Raw genomic sequence first — 16,807 nt, 5'->3', positions numbered from 1 at the left:
TAGTGAAGCAGATGTTGCTGTCTTTTAGAGAGATGTTTTAATTCCAAAAGGAAGTTTATATGAAAAATTTAGGGCTCATAAATAGTCTTGGCTGCTTTGGAGATAGTCTTATACCAACAATGATCTCCTTTAAATTGTTATTGATATCCAAATGTTAAAGATAAATATGTTGTAAGTGAATTTCTTATAGATAATGTTTCAGGTGAATTTTAATTAATTTTGCTCTGAAAGTGCTGTTAGATCATATAAGCCATTAAATCTCCCTACAGTGTATAAAATCCAACCTTAGGGATTTCCAATCATTGTACATTTGGACTCTTTTGAGCATGGCTGCCTTGTTCTATAAGGAATAAAATCTCAGAGGCAGTACGTGAAGCACCCATGTCCTATGAGAAAGCAGTCGAGGCAGGACCAAGGTGGTAGTAACTAAGCCCAAAAGGTGTTACGGTTGAGGATGAAGGAAACCAAGCCGTTTATCTCTTGACATGAGTCACGCCCAAGTTTGCTTGGCAGCCCTGAGCTGATTGATGATGAAAGGAGGACAAATTACGAAACCCAGAGAGCCTTAAAGAGTTCCGTTTCTGGTTTTAGGTTTAGAGGAGAAGTCCCCACTCCCTATAGTCTTCTCTGACATTGTGCAGATGGGCCTCCTAGGATCAGCCCTCAGCGGCTATGAGGAGTGCAACATGTCAGCATCACTGAGCCTGGAACTGACTTTCGTGTTTGTTGTTTCAGATGGTAGAAATGGTGTGTCTCCATGTGATTAGTTTAATGGAGGCATTACAGGAATGCAATTCAACCATTTTTGTCAAGGTAGGAAAACCTTACAATTACTATAGACCATTTTGTACTGCTAAGAGCAAATGTGGATTTATTTTGTCTGTGTATTCTGAATAGAAAATTAAAGTGAATTCAGTCCTCAAGTGGAAGATTCTATATAACAAACTTTCTTCCAAATGGGTATTGTGTTATTTCTGCTCTTGCTGTGTGTGCCCTTATGACCGACTCGACCATGGCAGATGATGACAGCATAGAACACAGGAATTTAGGTATCACTGGGAAGCAGTGACCTGAAAATGTGCTTGTGGTAAGAGAAATTGGTTGGTGGTAACTCATTCTGCAAAAGATACCTGGAAAAGTAAGGGAAATAGTCTGCAATTGTTTCATCTGGTATTTGGTGCTTTTATTTAAGATAATCTAGTTTAAAATGTACTTATTTATTTTTATTTGTTTGTTTTTATGTATGACACTGAGCCTTAAACTCAGGGCCTCGTGGTCTCAGTTTTTCACTCAAGGCTGATGTTCTCTCTCTTCCTAAAGTATTCTTTCAAATCAGCATGAAGTATGTGAAAATAATTCAGGCGCTTGTCCTCTATAAGGGACATCAGAAACACCCTAGGGTAGTATCGAATTGAAGCGTAAAGGAGAGCTTTGTCTCCCACTGCCTTTGTCTTTCTAGCTCTTCCTGCTTCTGCTTTGCTTCCTGTCATCCCACTAGTTTTAGCTCTTTGGTTACTTTGCCTTTCTCTTCTCGAGCCTTTCCTTCTGTATCTACCAGTTCTACAGAGTCTCTTGTCTTCCACACTGTCATCAGCTCCTCCTCCCAGGCATCTATTTGCATCAATTTTATATGTTGGTATTTCACTTCTTGGGGTAACTCCACACTTAGTTAAAGAAATTACCATGTCAACTCACACTCTGTTGAAAATAGCAGCCCATTTTCAGTGAACCCTTGACTTTTATCAGGATGGTGCAAGGTAATTGGTACCAGTAGGAGAGGCACAAAAGTATAGCAAAAGTCTTCACTGCAGAAGAAACTATATGGTTAGCAGCTGGCTGACAATACTGATTTTACTTTTTTACAGCTCTTTCAAGGTATAATTTATGTCTGTTAATTGGACATATAAGTTATACAGTCCGACATACGTTACTTTCATGAAGTCATCATGGCAATCAAGCGAGTGAACCTGTCCTTCACCTCCAAACATTTCCTATGCCAACTTCTCCTTTTCTTTACCTCTTCCTGTCCCGGGCAGTTATTGATCTGCTTAGTTTTCACTTTTTAGAATTTTCTGTAACTAGATTCATACCATGCCTAAGTTTTCCTGCCTTGTTTCTCACATTATCATAGTTTTGAAATTAATTCATGTCATTACATATATCAGTTGATCTTTTTAAAATTTTGCACAGTATTCTATTATATGGATAGTCTACATTTTATTAGCTCATCAATTAATGGCTATCAGAAATATTTCTAGTTCAGGGCTATTATGAATAAAGCTGCTATGAAGTTATATATAAATCTTTATGTATGTGTTCGCTTTTGTGTCTATTGAGTAAATACCTAGAAATTTGGTCTACGTATTGGTACTATTTAACTTTTTAAGGAATTGGTGAACTATTTTCCATAATGATTGTGCTCTGTTTCATTGACACTGGCATTGTATGAACAATTCAGTTTCTCTACACCTATGTGAGAGCAATTGATACTGTCAATTTTTATTAGTCTGTATTAATTGTACCCAATACTGAGTTTCATTCTGACATTTTCATACATGCATATATCATACAGTATAGCCAATCTTTCATATTTAACAAATGTGTAATGGATCATACGGTTTTAAATTGTGTTTCCCTGTTGATTAGTGATGTTAAGCATCATTTTGTTTCCTTATTTTCTGACTATACACCTATTTGGTGAACTGTCTGTCAATTTCCTCATTTTTTTCCTTGAATTGGGTTTTTTCTTATTAAATTTTGAGATTTTCCTTATAGTTGAATTTTGACAAAATCTTTTGCCAGACACATGATCTGGAAATGCTTTTTTCTTTGTGTTGTCTTTCCATTATTATCCCAGTAGTACTTAGAGAAGGGTAGAAGTTCTTGATTTTATTAAAATCATTTATCAATTTTTATTGATCATTTTGATGTTGTATTTTTTAATCTTACTGTGTTTAGGCTAGCCTCAGATTCACAACCCTCCTGCCTCAACTTTCCTAGTGCTGTCTTAGTGTCCTAATACTCAGCATTTTTGTGCTTTCTTCTAGATGTTATCTATGTTTTCTTCTGAGTTTTTAAGTCTATGATCCATTTTAAGTTAACTTTTCTATATGGTATAAGATATAGCTTGAGGGCTGGGAGGGTGGCTCAGTGGTAGTAGAGTGCTTGCCTTGCATGCATGAGGCCCTGGATTCGATTCCTTTAGCACTACATAAGCATAAAAAGCCAGAAGTGGCACTGTGGCTGAAGTGGTAGAGCACTAGCCTTGAGCTGAAGGGCTGAGGGACAGCGCCCAGGCCCAGAGTTCAGGCCCCACAATCAAAAAAAAAAGATATAGCTTGAGAGTTTTTGTGTGCATATAGATATACAATTATTCCTATATCAATGTTAAAAATATTGTTTTTCCTTCATCAAATTGCCTTTATACTTTTGTAAAAATCAATTGATTATAGTTGTATGGTTTTATATCTAGATTCTAAATTTTATTCTACTTACTACACCATTGAAATTACTATAGCTTTATGAAATACTTCAAAATCAGTGAAATTTAAATTCATAAAGTTTTTTGGCTTTTACAGCCTTTGCATATCTAGATTTTTTTAGTTTTTCAGAGACAGGGTCTGACCATGTATCCCAGGCTAGCCTTGAACTTGTGATCCTCTGCTTTGTCTCTTGATTGCTGGGATTACAAATGTGAACCACTACACCTGATGATTTCTAAATAAATTGTAAATCAGTGTGTCAATTTCTATCAAAAAAAACTGCTAGGAATTTTGTTGTTATTGCAATGAAGCTTAATGCTGAGGAAAATTGCTATCTTAACAATATGGAGTTTTCTGACCTGTAGACATACTGTATCTCTCCATTTATTTCTGCTTTCTTTATTCTCAGAGCTACTTTTTAATTTCCAAAACTGTTGTATCATACTTCTGTCAAATTTATCCTCATGTACCACTGGATAGGAGTGGTGAGAAACCTTGGTTTGTTTCTGGTCTTAGGATGAAAACATTTAGTTTTACATCCTTTACTGCAAATGTTACCTGATAGTTTTCCATAGATGACTTTTGTCAGATTGAGAAAGCTTCTGTTTCATTCCTGTTGTGCTAGGAAGTTTTCCCCCAGGTATGTTTTATAAGGTTTGTCAAATATTTTTTATAAACCCACCAAGAAGGTCATTTGACTTTGTTGATTGTTAATATGTGAGTTTTGTTGTTTGACTTTTGAATGGTAAACCAACATGTATACCATATTTGGCCATAGTGTTTTACCCTTTTTATATCTTACTAAATTCAACTTGCTGGTTTTCTTTAGAATGTTCTTACTTTGTGTTCATGAATATTGAACTGTAATTTTCTCTCTTTTTTTGGTAATATTTGGTTTTGGTACTAGGGTAATGATGACCTCATAGAGTGAGTTGGGAAATATCCCTCTTACATTGAAAAGGTTTGTATAAAATTGTCTTACCCTCAAATATTTGGTAGAATTCATTAGTGGAGCTATCTGAACACAGAATTCTTATGGCAGAATGATTTTCAAATTACAAGAGGTTGTGACTCAGGTGGTTGAACTCCTGCACAAGGCCACGAGTTCAAACCCCAGTATTGTTGATAGACTACATACATATATGCATAAACAGATTTAATTTTGAAATAAATATAGGGCTGTTCAAGTATTTGTTTATTCTTGAGTGAGCTTTGGTAATTTGTCCATTTCATCAAAATAACCAATTTCATTAACATGAAGTTGTTGCTAATATATCTGTTATACTTTTAGTATTTGTAGAATCATAATCATGTCACCTCTTTAATTCTTGATCTTGGTCATATGTGACTTTATTTTTTTTCTCATCTGTCTGATAAGAGATTTCTCAGCGAGGCTCTGGTGACTCATGCCTAGAATCCTAGCTACTCAAGAGGCTGAGATCTGAGGATGGCAGTTCAAAGCCAACCCTGGGCAGGAAAATCTGTAAGACTCTGAGGTTCAAAGTGGTAGAACGCTAACCTTGAGCAAAAGAGCTCAGACAGCACCCAGGCCCTGAGTTCAAGCTCCACAACCAACAACTACAACAAAAAAGATTTCTCAGTTTTTAATTTAAAACAAAATTAACTTGCTTTTTAACAGGGTCTTACTAACTTGTCTCTATTGTTTTCTGTTTAATTGACTTCTGCTTTTTATTATTGTATTCGTGTGTGTGTGCATGCCGGTCTTGGGCACTGTCTCTGAACTTCTGGATCAGCGCCCTTCATGCCTTTTGTTCTTGAGTTTGCTGAGATTTGGGTTTGTGGAGTTATAGTTTTCATTGGATTTGAAGATCATCAGCCATTTTTTCCACATCATCTTAACAGTGTCTTATTCATCATGTCCAGTCTTTCCTCTTCCTTCTTGATCTTACTGAAAATAGGTTTAGAAGCTTTTAATTTCTTGCCTACTAATTCGCTGTCATTTTTGGTCTCTTCTTGAGAGATTTTTATTCTCACCACTGGTCACAGTTTCATATCTTTGTACATGTCTGGATTTGTGTTTATTTAATTCTCCCATTGTGAACTTGATTTTCTTAAGTGCTGTGTAGTTTTATATTCATAGAGATACTTTCAAGTATCTGTGTTCAGTGGCATGGTTAAATTACTTACAAATATTTAAGTATTTTTGAAGCTTTGCATTCCGTCTTGTCAGTCCAGCTGGGGGCAGCATTTTTAGGGCTAATACTTCTTCACTAGCTTCACCACCCTGATGAGTGCTCTACCTGTTCTGTCTTCACTTTGATTGGAACATAAGTTATTCTTGTTCTGTGTGACCACCAAGGATTTTTTTCTGCAATCATTTTGCATTGTGGATCTTTTTCCTTCACTGCTATATAGTTTTCTTACCTATGAGATCTGCTCAGTATTCAGCAGACAGCTCAAGGTGGAAGCCTTTGAGAATCTGCAAGGTGCTTTCCCTGTGCGCAAAGATCTCTCCTCCCCTCCCTCTCTGCAGCTCTGTCCTTTCTAATTTGCCCCACAAACTCTAGCCTTGGAACCCAGCTACCGCTCACCTGAGAATGATTCCCAGGCTGCATCTGGGTCTCCCTGCTCTGTGCTGCTTCCTGAACACCCTCCCCCCCCCCCCCCCCAACGAGCCAGGAGAATTGCAGGCCTTGCTTTGTTTGTTTCCTTTCCCTCCACCCTCTGTTGCCTGATGCTCAATATCTGAAAATCATTGTTTCAGATAGTTTGTCTGCATTTTTAGTTGTGCCAAGCAGGAGGGTAAGCCTGGTCTTTGTTGGTCAAAGAGAAAGATCAACCATAACATCTAGTTTTAGGCACTGCCACAGGCAGGAGAGAGATGAAGCAGAAGATTTGTCAATCAAGCAGGAAATTTGTCTTTATTTTATAGTATACAGACCAAAATAAGCATAAAATTATCACTTTCATTTTGGCATAAAATAGCCTATTTGTAATGTCTCTCCATTTTCTGGATCTTGTTTCTGGAGAAGGATATTTTAAAAAAGACTTTATCATAACACTATTAAGCCCCAAATTACATCTAATACTTACTGACAGAAGCCACTAGCAAAAGGGAAGTAAAACAATTGTTATTTAGTAAGTCAAGCTAACATTCCTGAAATAAGATGACTGCTGGGTTATATAATGCTGTCCGTGGTGATGAACTTTAACAAGATTGCTTTGGTCATGTGTTTGCAAATCAGAACCGGAGGGTCCCCTGCAGTGTATTTTAGGCTCGTGTGGTCACATGGTGCATCGGTCCTCCCATTGCTTTCTTTATGCAGCCTTCATTCCGCCCAGGTGTCAGCACTAAAACAGGTGTCCCCGTGGAGTAAAATGGTAGGATGTACATAAGAATACTAAAGTTCTGAGAAGTACTGAAATCAAACAGAATTTCCAAACTTGGAAGATTATCACCCCCCATTAAAATCACCAAACTATATTTTTATGGAAAATGTTCCATCTGTCCGTCCTTCCGGATTTCCAACGCCACTGATACTATATTCCCAAGGACTGACTGCGCCAAGAGACTGGAGCAGAGAGAGGGGAACTACTCCCCACCCCCATAAAAAAGCCACTCCGGAGGAGCAGATGAGAAAGAAGTCACCTCAGCAGGGACTTGGTGTATGTGTGTGAGCGTGCCTGTCTACCAGCGTCTGGTTCCATCTCCCGGTAGTTCTCCTTCCCAGGAGACTCCAGCGACTGTCTTTTTCAATCTGTCCCTGAGGCATTCTGCTCCTTGTCCAGTTACATTCCCTTCATGACCACAGGCAGGAGAGACACATCCCACTCAGAGCCTTGACTGTAAAGAACTCATGGAAGTAGTGCTAGCTCAAGAAAATGAGGCTTTAATGAAATAAATACACATTTAATTTCCTATGCTCAGTAGCTTTCAAGAACAATCAGTCATTTACTCGAAAGTGTGTATTTCAGGCTTATTAGCTTCCAAATGCCACCATCCCAGTGAGGTTTGGCCTGATAACAGGTAGCTGCTCAGCAGGCCACATCCTCTTGCGGTGTTAAAGGCTTCAGTGTGTCCTGTGCTCGCTGCAGCCAGGGTAGCTTATGCGGGAGAGGAGAACAGCAATAACGAGGCTTCTGTCTTTCTCCACACAGCTGATACCTATGTGGTTGCCAATGATTCAGTCAAATATCAAGGTAAGTCCCCTCTGGGCAGGTTGGAAGCTCAGTTTCCTCCAGAGAACGTCCAGAGTTCAGCAGGATTATTGATGCTGACTCTCTGTGGAGGTGAAGGAGTTTAGCCCACTCCTTGTCTTAGAGGACTGATGATGTAGGGGCACGGGGCGGGGGGGGGGGGGGGGTCTGGGGAGGGGCCTGCAGGCAGAGGCGCGGCTGCAGGAGCCTCAGTCCCACTGGGTTGAGGACGCAGTGGAGAGGTGTATCCTGGGGTGGAGCGGAGTCCACTGATGAAAGCACGGGGCCCGCAGCTGCCATTCTACTCTCTAGAGAATACCCCGGAGTCTAGTCCTAGGTATAGCAAGTATGGTTCCTGGCCGCTAATGGTGATGGGTTCTTTCCTAGGATGAGAAGAACTTGATTAAGAAAGGAAAACAGGGCTAGGAAGGTGCTCAGTGGTAGAGAGTTTGCCTTGCATGCATGAGGCCCTGGGTTCAATTCCTCAGCACCACATAAGCAGAAAAAAAGCCGGAAGTGGAGCTGTGCTCAAGTGGTAGAGCACTAGCCTTGAGCTGAAGAGCTGAGGGACAGCGCCCAGGCCCAGAGTTTAAGCCCCATGACTAACACAAAAGAAAAACCAAGGAGAGCACTGAAGGGCCGAGAGAACTGAGCTAGAAGCAACCTTCATGTTACAGGAGAAGTTTCAGTCCAGAGAGGGAGTGGCTCAGACAGGGTTCCATAGCCTGGCAGGGGAAGATCCTTTTGTGACGATTTGTCATTGTAAGGACAAGTATACATCTGGGTGGCGGACAGCAGGGGTGGGGATTGAGGGCAAAGCAACCACTGCCCCCCCCAAGACTGCCCTTTGTCTGTGGCACAGCGGTCTAGGTGACAGAGGAGAGGATGGCAGCTCTCCTGAAAGGTTTCTTCCCTGAGTTGGGGAGTGATGTCAGGGGAAGGCAGGGGTGCGGACTCCTCTGACCTGGACCCCCAGGTGGCGGTCGGCCGTGTTGCAGCACCGGGGCTGTCTGAAGCTGCGGGCAGGGCAGAGGCAGCTAGCCGCCAAGCAGCTCTCCTGGTGTGTGTTCTCTGTGAAAAATGAGTTGCCTGTCCTCCCACTGGAACCATTTTCAGTCGCTTGCTGCGCTGTTTCCCTGCTAGGTGGGAGCCTGTGGCAGTTTCACATTGCACCTACTGCGGAGAGGAAGCTGAGAGAACTTGATGGGAAGCTAGGGGGAAAAAAGCAATTAGAATGCAGTGAGGCTGGGTGCTGATGACTCATGCTTGGAATTCTAGCTGCTCAGGAGGCTGAGATCGGAGGGCTGCAGTTTGAAGCCAGCTCAGCCAGGAAACGCTGAGAAACTCTTATCTCCAATGAACCATTAAAAAACCAGAAGTAGAGCTGTGGCTCAAGTGGTAGATCACTAGTCGACAGTGCCCAGGCCCTGAGTTCAAGCCCCAGGACTGAGATGACACCCCTCCCCAGCCTCCCTTACCCCAAACCCCACCCACCACCAGCCCTCCTGCAAAAAACAAAACATACCAAAAAGCAGTGAGCACTCACTGCGTGCAAAGTTCTTTTCTAAACACATACTAGCTCCTTTTACAAACACCTCAGAGTAGGTACCACTCTCCCACACTACCCATTAGGACACCCTGGCATAGACAGAGGATGAATCTTTTTTTTTTTTCAGAGGTGCCCATAGAGAAGCCAGGATTGGAACCTGGGAGCGGAGTCCTAGCATTTACCCACTACACAAAGCCCATGTGCTGAATATGAATAGTTGCTGGGGATAAGAAGTAAATGTGTCAGTCCAGATGCTGGCATGTCAGTGTCCTGTCCCTGTTGAAATGAGTCAGTCATTGTAACGGGCGCATGGTTGTTTGGATGGAGCTGGGCCACGTGATTCTAGAAACATAGGATGAGCCCCTGGGCAGTGGCACTGGAACACCCTTGGCCCAGGACTGGGTTACTAAACTAGCAGCCTGTCTAACGCCACGGCCCCTTCACCCTCCCTGGGCTAGCCTGGGCTTTGGAAGAAGGGAACTAAACACTCTGCCTTTTCTTAACAGCACCTATCGGCAGGCCTTCAGCTTCGCCTCCAGGCCATTCAGAACAACGTGAACCACCACAGCCTAAGGACGCTGCCCGGCTCGGGCCAGAGCACTGCTGGCCTGGCTGCTCTCCGCAAATGGCTGCAGTGCACTCAGTTCAAAATGGCCCAAGTGGAAATCCAGTCCTCGGAAGCAGCCTCTCAATTCTATCCTCTATGAGTGGACTCCTCGGCTCTCAGTGTCAACACTCTGGTTTAGCAATAATGGGTTTAAAAACAAACAATTTGATCCAAGCAGGTTGGGGAACATATTGGTACTGTATATTCTCTTTCTAGTTTAGTAAAAGACGTGCAAAGGCCGGAGAGGGCCACCAACGAAGCTTTCTTGCTACACATATTTCTGATGACTCCTTGGGCTATCGATTAAGTGTTTCCTTACATTATTTTTTAAAAACCAAATCATTTTTCTTTAACTAACTTCTATTTTTTTTAAAGAAAAAAAAATAGACTGGTGGGTACTCACAGAAAAGTTGTATAAGTCCCCCTGTTGCTATTTTTGATGATAGAGAATAAATAGGGTTTTTGAAACCTTTGTAGTGTTTTTTCTTAAAATCTACTCTTGGCAATGCAATAAAAATACATGTAAATATATATGTATATATATATATATATATATGTATGTATATATATATATATATAGAAAACAACAACAACAACCCGTCACCATAAGCCAGTGACATCTGACTGGAGCTTTTTGTCATTATCCCGGGAAAGTGGCAGCTTGCAAGGAACATTACAAAGTGCACTTAGAAATAGGGTGGCTAAACTGTGCCAATGCTTTCTTTGTTTTCTAATATCACTTTCCAAAACTGTCCAGTAAGTCTTATTATTTTTAAAACTAGTTTTTCAACTCATTCGTTCTAGGCTGTACTTTCTTGGAAGCTTTATGATACTATTTTAGTTTTGTGGATAATAAACTTTATTCTTTTGTTAATACTTGTATACAACTCGATTTAAAACCATAGATTGCAGACTAGACCAGGCAAGTCCCTGGCCGGCACAGACCACCATACCAGGAGTTAAGTTTTAATACTGTAAGAGCACCAAGATTTATCAGCACTTCTATTTAGCATTTGACTGTGCATTCCAAATGAAATCTCTCTTCTTTATCCCTGTTATGCACTGACTTTAAAAAAAAAAGACACATTTAAGCTGTATATTAACATGCTATTAAATGCATTTTTATTATCATTGCGAGCCTGGGGTTTTTAAAAATCAGTTTATAAAGGCAGAGTTTAGTTCTTCTTAACTTTTGCAACTCCTCACTTCCCTTTAAAGCTCCAATATTCGTAGGAAGAAAAGGCTTTCCTTCAGGTCATTTGGTGAGGGAAGCACCAAGTGAGTCTCAAGTCCAGTCTCTTGAAAAGACTTCAAGGGCACAAGATAATTCATGTTCTTTTCGAATGTTGATTGGTGGGAATTTCCCAACCCCAACCCCCATCCCCCACCCTTTCTTCTGGAAAGGCTGTTATGTTCATACTTGCCAGGAGAAAACACACCCTCAGAAGTTTAGGTGCTTTGCACAAGACCTAGGGAGCATAGCAGATCTTTGCTTAGCAAAGCCGGCAGGGAGCCTATGGGGCCCGCGATGAAGAGTGCGCCTTCCTAGGGAACACACTTGGACAGTCCCCCCTCCAGTCAGCGATCTCCTCTGCTTGTCTGTCTGTGCTTCTTTGCATAGTGTGCCTTGTATCACAGTGTAGTAGTCGTGCAAATGTCGCTCTTACTTGTGGATGCTAACAGCTCGGAGGATGTGCACTGTCCTGGCCTCTCCAGGGTTTGAGGCACAGTACATGTTGAATTACCGTCTTGAATTTTAATAGATTCATTGAAGCAACAGGTCTTTCTTGTACTACCCAGTGAGTTCAGCAAGGACTGAACTGTGGCATTCTCTTTTTTGTGCAAGTGTTTGTAGATGAGTAGAGGCTAGCGGACGAGGGCTAGCCGCTTTTCCCAGGCGAGTTCTGCTGACTGCCCCGTGCACACTGGCTCTTGGCTAGTCCTCAGCCTACCCCGCTCCAGGCTGTGCCGGTCTTCGTGGCTTACTCCATGACTAGAAAAGTTCTGAAGTTATCTCATCTCCTCCAGTCCCATCTTGGTCTAGTTCTTTGAACAAGTTCTGCCTCAACTTCTCTGTATTTGCATCCCCTGCAAGAGCTGGAAGGAACCCCTTCAGCTCTGGGCTCCTCCTGTCTGGGCTCCCAGAATGCTTTCTTCTCTTTGGACTTCTTCCCAGTTACTACCTAGAAGCTCGATCCTGCCCAGGGACATCTCTCTCCTTCCCTTATGAACTGTGACCCAGGTACTATCACTGCCAGCACACTACCATTTTGCTGGCTGACGCAGACTGGAAAGTAGCCCACCCTATGTGTCCCCGTGGAAGCATCTTTGGTTTCCCTATGCCAACTCTCCAGTAAGTTGGACTCAGGCACTTAGGAGACAGAAGACAGGACAAAAGGGGATTTGTGGTAGCTTAACAGGAGGGAGAAGCTGTTCCTCTAGGTCAAGGGTCAGCAGATGACAGTGTACAGGCCAGATGCAGCTAACTAACTACCTGTTCTTGTGAAGTTTTATTGAGGCAATCAGTATTGCCTCTGCACCTGTTTTGTGCTGCTGTGGGAGAGTTGGAGAGTTACAGCAGAGACAGTGGCCCAGAAAGCCTAAAATATTTACCATCTGGCCCTTTTCAGAAAGTGAGCCAACTTCCTCTCGCTGCACTAAGTGCTGCACTGAGACGCTGGCATGGAGATATTTCCCCTGCTGCCTAGGGGGTTAGGAATTTCATTATTAGTGTTTCCACTAAAATGGAGACAATGACACATTCTACCTCAGAAGGTTTTTAAATGAATGCAAAAAAATAAAAATGATGAAAGAATGCAAAAAAAAAAAAAAAAAAAACCAACCCAAAAAACTTAGAGTGATAGCTGGGACTTGGTAAGCGCTCAATAAAAGTTGTCAATTGTTTTTATTCTCATGTTAAATCCTACAGAGGGAAAGCTACTTGCGCAAGGTCACATAGCTTGTAAGGGTCAGAACCAGGACCACTGGCTCTTGTCTAACCCAGAGATGGTGCCTCCAGCTCCCCCAAGTTAACCTCCATTATACCACACACCAGCCCCACATGCCATGGAAGCAAGGTAGAGAGATGGCAACACAATTCTGATGGTTCAGGCTTGGCCAGCACTAATTATTGGCTTATAGAAGTGTTATGGAATAGACTGTTTTTTTTTTCCTCTCCCTTCATGGAATCCTACTTATTTCAGAGTGAGAACACACCCTTCTGAGATTCCCAAAAGGGAAATGGGCCCAAATCTCTATTCCTAATGATATTTCACAGTGGGCATGCCTCTTACTAGTGGAGTGACCTTGCTCAAGTTATTAGACCTCTCTGAACCTCTCTTTCCTTTATCTGTAAAATGGAGCTATCTGCCCATCTCCATCTGATGATGGAAAGTTCAAATGGGCAGAGGACTGTGATGGTACTCGGGAAATACCAGAATCATGGATCTCTGGAATGACTGGTGCTGCCTTACAAAGAACTCTGCAGGGGACCTTCACAGCTGCAGGCTCATGGTTTTTATTTGTGCCAACACCTCAGAATCAAGACCTGTAAGACTGATGGGAGCCAAAATCTAATCCTTCTCCAGCAGTGTCCTCTTTCCATTGTGTATTCTCTCTCTCACACACCTCTGCAAGTGCTTTCCGCCATGCATGCAGAGGTTTTCATCCAATCTCCCTACGAGTCTCAGCTGCTACCCAATGATTGCAACAACTTCATCTCCATGGACAAGCGACAACAGACCAAGGTGGCTGGACTGGATCAGAGAAGATGAGTGATCCATCAAGACACTTTTACGAGCAGGCTGTGATTGAAGGGCTACTGGCATTAATTGGACAATGCAGACACTTTATTGTACCTCTTTAATAGAATGAATTTGCAAATATGTATATTGGACAAATTGAATGATTTGAAAGCGATGGTGATTTCTTAATAGTAGCGCGGTTGGAGCTCGGTGGGATAGAACCAAAAGTGGTTCCATCACAGGTGGTGGCTGAGGTTTTAGTAAGAAGGTGGCCAGGTCCTTGCATAGCAAGATGCAAGGGCTGAGCCTTCCGAAGGAGAGTCGAGGGAGACCCAGACAGCCGCAGTTTTGTTCAGTATCTACTAACTTGGTCCCAAGCTTTTTGTAGACATTATCTTATGCCCTTGCCCCCTCCCTTATTCCTCCCATTTTTGCAGATGGAGCAACAGAGGCCCCAAGGTAAAGGGCCTTCTCCAAGGCGCTGCAGCCCACGATTGTAGTGGTAGGACCAGAGGCCATCTGTTTCCAAGTCAGAGCTTCATTATATAAATGTTTCTTCTCTTCCCTTATTTCAGTTCTAGGTTCCTTTGACAGAACTGTGCTAGAAGCATGAGGTACAGAAATCTGAGAGCTTTTCTGAGGCAGCTCAAAAGCCCGTCTGGTCTCTCTGTTTATTGATGATCATCTATTTCAATCGTGCCAGTCACTTCATCCGACAAAGCTGTTTCCTCCCTTACTTGGGGGAATTCATTTCTATGAAAAAGAAATTCTGGATGGCAACGTCAGTCACATTTAGTTACTGAGTTACTATGATAGTTTTACGCAAAAGAATAAACTTGTATGAATTGAAGATTGTGATGATGAACTCTTCAATGTGGGACCTAGTGAGAGTTCACTCAACCTCAAGAACTTGTTCTTGAGGTCTTACGATACCATGCACTTTGCATCTAGTAATGTCACTTTATCTTCACAGCAATGGAGTTGAGGGAGGCATGTCCATTATTAGAGATCAGGAGGTTGAGGCACAAACGAAATATTGGCAGGAGTTCTTCAAGGAAGCAAAATCTGAATCTGAGTGTGTCTGCCTCTGAAGCGCAGGTTCTATCCGCTGCCAAACGGCGCTAAATGCTAGTAGAGTCCTTTGTGACCTGTCTGATCAGCAAGGTGACTGAGAACCATTTAGAGCAGGCGCCAGCCAGAAACATGCTAGAAACATGACCGGTATGGCATTTATTTATTTTGGTGAGTTGGAATTTGTTATTGCTTCTTTTTATTTAAATGCTTCCGTTAGAGCTGGGGTTCAGTTCGGACCAATTCCTGCCTTTCACCTAGCCTCCAGGAGGACCCAGCCCCGGGACCTCTAGGCAGCTTTAAAGTCCAGTGAGGCTGTGGGTTTGCTACCCTGGTTTAGACCTATCCTTTAGGGACCCAAGCAGCTATGAACGTTCCCCAGCAAGCCAGGAGGGGACGGGGCTGGGAGTTGCACTCTCAGCCCACCTTGGCTCTCCTATCCCTGACACTCCTTCCGAGGTCCTTGCCTCTCACCAGAACCAATGTCAGCCCGGCATATCACCTTAGATTCTTCAACTGAAGGAAACTGAGGTCAGGTGGGTGGGCGGAGGTGAATCCCTGACACCAGCTGTGCCTTACATATGCCTTATAGCATATGTGAGTTTGGCTGTTTCAAGAATAAAGAGCTGACTTTTTAACTATGCAGCCCAGACAGCTTCCTGCCCCCACCCTGCAGGCCAGTGGAGAGAGTCTCCTGCGGCTGTCTGGCAGATGCCCTGATTTCTGCTCATTCAAGTGGCCACTTGGAAAAGAAAGCAACCAGCAAGTAATCAATTTGAAGGACAGATACTCTCCAGGTGAGAACCATCACGCTGCTCGGGGTAGGGCACGGGATGTGGCGTCTGGGCAAACCACAGTGTGTGCAGAGCCGGCAGCCTGCGGGTGGAAGCTGGGATCCAACATGGGAGCCATCTAGGGCCCCACAGTCTCAGGCTTGGCAGCCACAGGTGAAATACTGCCTGGACGTGGACGCTGTTGTGCTATCCAACCGTGAGCAAGTCACTTTATCTGGCTAAGCCTCAGTTTCCTCACCTGAAAAATGGAGGTGACGGTTCCCCTGTCCCATGAAGAATACGCGGAGTGAGGTGATGGCCGTTGTGTTTACAACTGAGAAGGACTACAAGTAAGAAGAGGGCCAGCCTTTCTAGAACATTCGCCACGCTGCACAGTGCCTGGCTCGGTGATCGCAGCCTTGGGTTCAGGCCACGGTTTCCTCCTCAGCTCGTTATGCCGGGCGGCAGCTGGTGTGAAATCGCAGCTTGCCACAGGCGGTTGCTTGTGAGTGTGGTGTCCCCACGTTGCCACGCTGCGTGTGGTGACTCCAGACTTCCCCGCGACTCTGAGGCTGAATGAACAACTGGGAAATCCTCCTCCATCTGGCACATTCCGGCAGCATTTGGGCTGCACGTGGTGTGAACACAGCAGTGGGTTTGTAATGGGGATCATAGTCTGAAAATAATAACTACATGTTTTTCTTCTTCTTCTGCAGGAGAAGCCCTTCCACGGAGGCGCGGCGAGGCTTACATGTGGGGAAAGTTCTGGACAGAGAGGAAGGAGCAGAGTCCACCTCTTCAGCAGCAGGAAGAGAAATGTAGGGCGGGGCTGGGGGGCAGCAGACACGGCTCCAGCCTCCCTCTTTAGAGCGAGGCTCTGGTAGAATTGCCGGTTGGAAATCCACCCGAAAGCCCTGGAGGATGGCGGCGCACGAACTCCAGGAGAAGCGTCCACGGCCCTCCCTCGGTGGGGTGTGTGTGTGGAGGCCACACGTCCCCGGGCGTCTGTGCTGAGGGGCCGGCCCGCCAGGCCGCGGCTGCCAGCAGGAGGGTGACGCCACGCACGTCCAGCCTGGGCCTCGGAGGCAGCCGCTGTGGGCTCAGCCAGTGAGCTTCAGGGCCAGACGAAGGGCAGACAAAGCCCAGTTTCCTGTCCAGGATGCAGCCCAAGCCAGCCTCTGTGCAGCAGAGCGAGAGCTGTGAGGACAACCCCGGAGGTCCAGTGTTCCTGAAACCAGCCCCCTGCCCAGGGCCAGGTGGATGCTTATCCTAGAGGGGAGTGGCCCAGGGAAGACCCCTCAACCCCCGAGAAACCGAGCAACCCTGAGGACACCAGTGAATGGGAAAGCACCCCAGATACTGCATATTCAGGTCCGTCTGGAGGACGGCTGTGTGAAAGAAAGAAATGGGATATTTGTTTCTTT

At 44.0% G+C, this 16,807-nt stretch overlaps 1 protein-coding gene across 1 annotated transcript in view; it reads left to right on the top strand.

Annotated features, from left to right (window-relative positions):
• Unc79 (unc-79 homolog, NALCN channel complex subunit) overlaps positions 1-10,130 on the top strand; it is a 240,144-nt gene extending 230,014 nt beyond the window's left edge. Inside the window, exons 50-52 of the mRNA XM_042692771.1 lie at positions 736-813; positions 7,602-7,643; positions 9,696-10,130. Coding sequence (XP_042548705.1) covers positions 736-813; positions 7,602-7,643; positions 9,696-9,896 — 321 coding nt within the window. The 3' untranslated portion in view covers positions 9,897-10,130. The remainder of the gene's footprint in view (positions 1-735; positions 814-7,601; positions 7,644-9,695) is intronic.
• The last annotated feature ends 6,677 nt before the right edge of the window (positions 10,131-16,807 follow it).

This window comes from Dipodomys spectabilis, unplaced genomic scaffold (assembly GCF_019054845.1).
Source record: "Dipodomys spectabilis isolate Male_0828 unplaced genomic scaffold, ASM1905484v1 ptg000157l, whole genome shotgun sequence".
NCBI classification, from domain to species: Eukaryota; Metazoa; Chordata; class Mammalia; order Rodentia; family Heteromyidae; genus Dipodomys; species Dipodomys spectabilis.
This window is presented reverse-complemented; position numbering and strand designations above follow the sequence as displayed.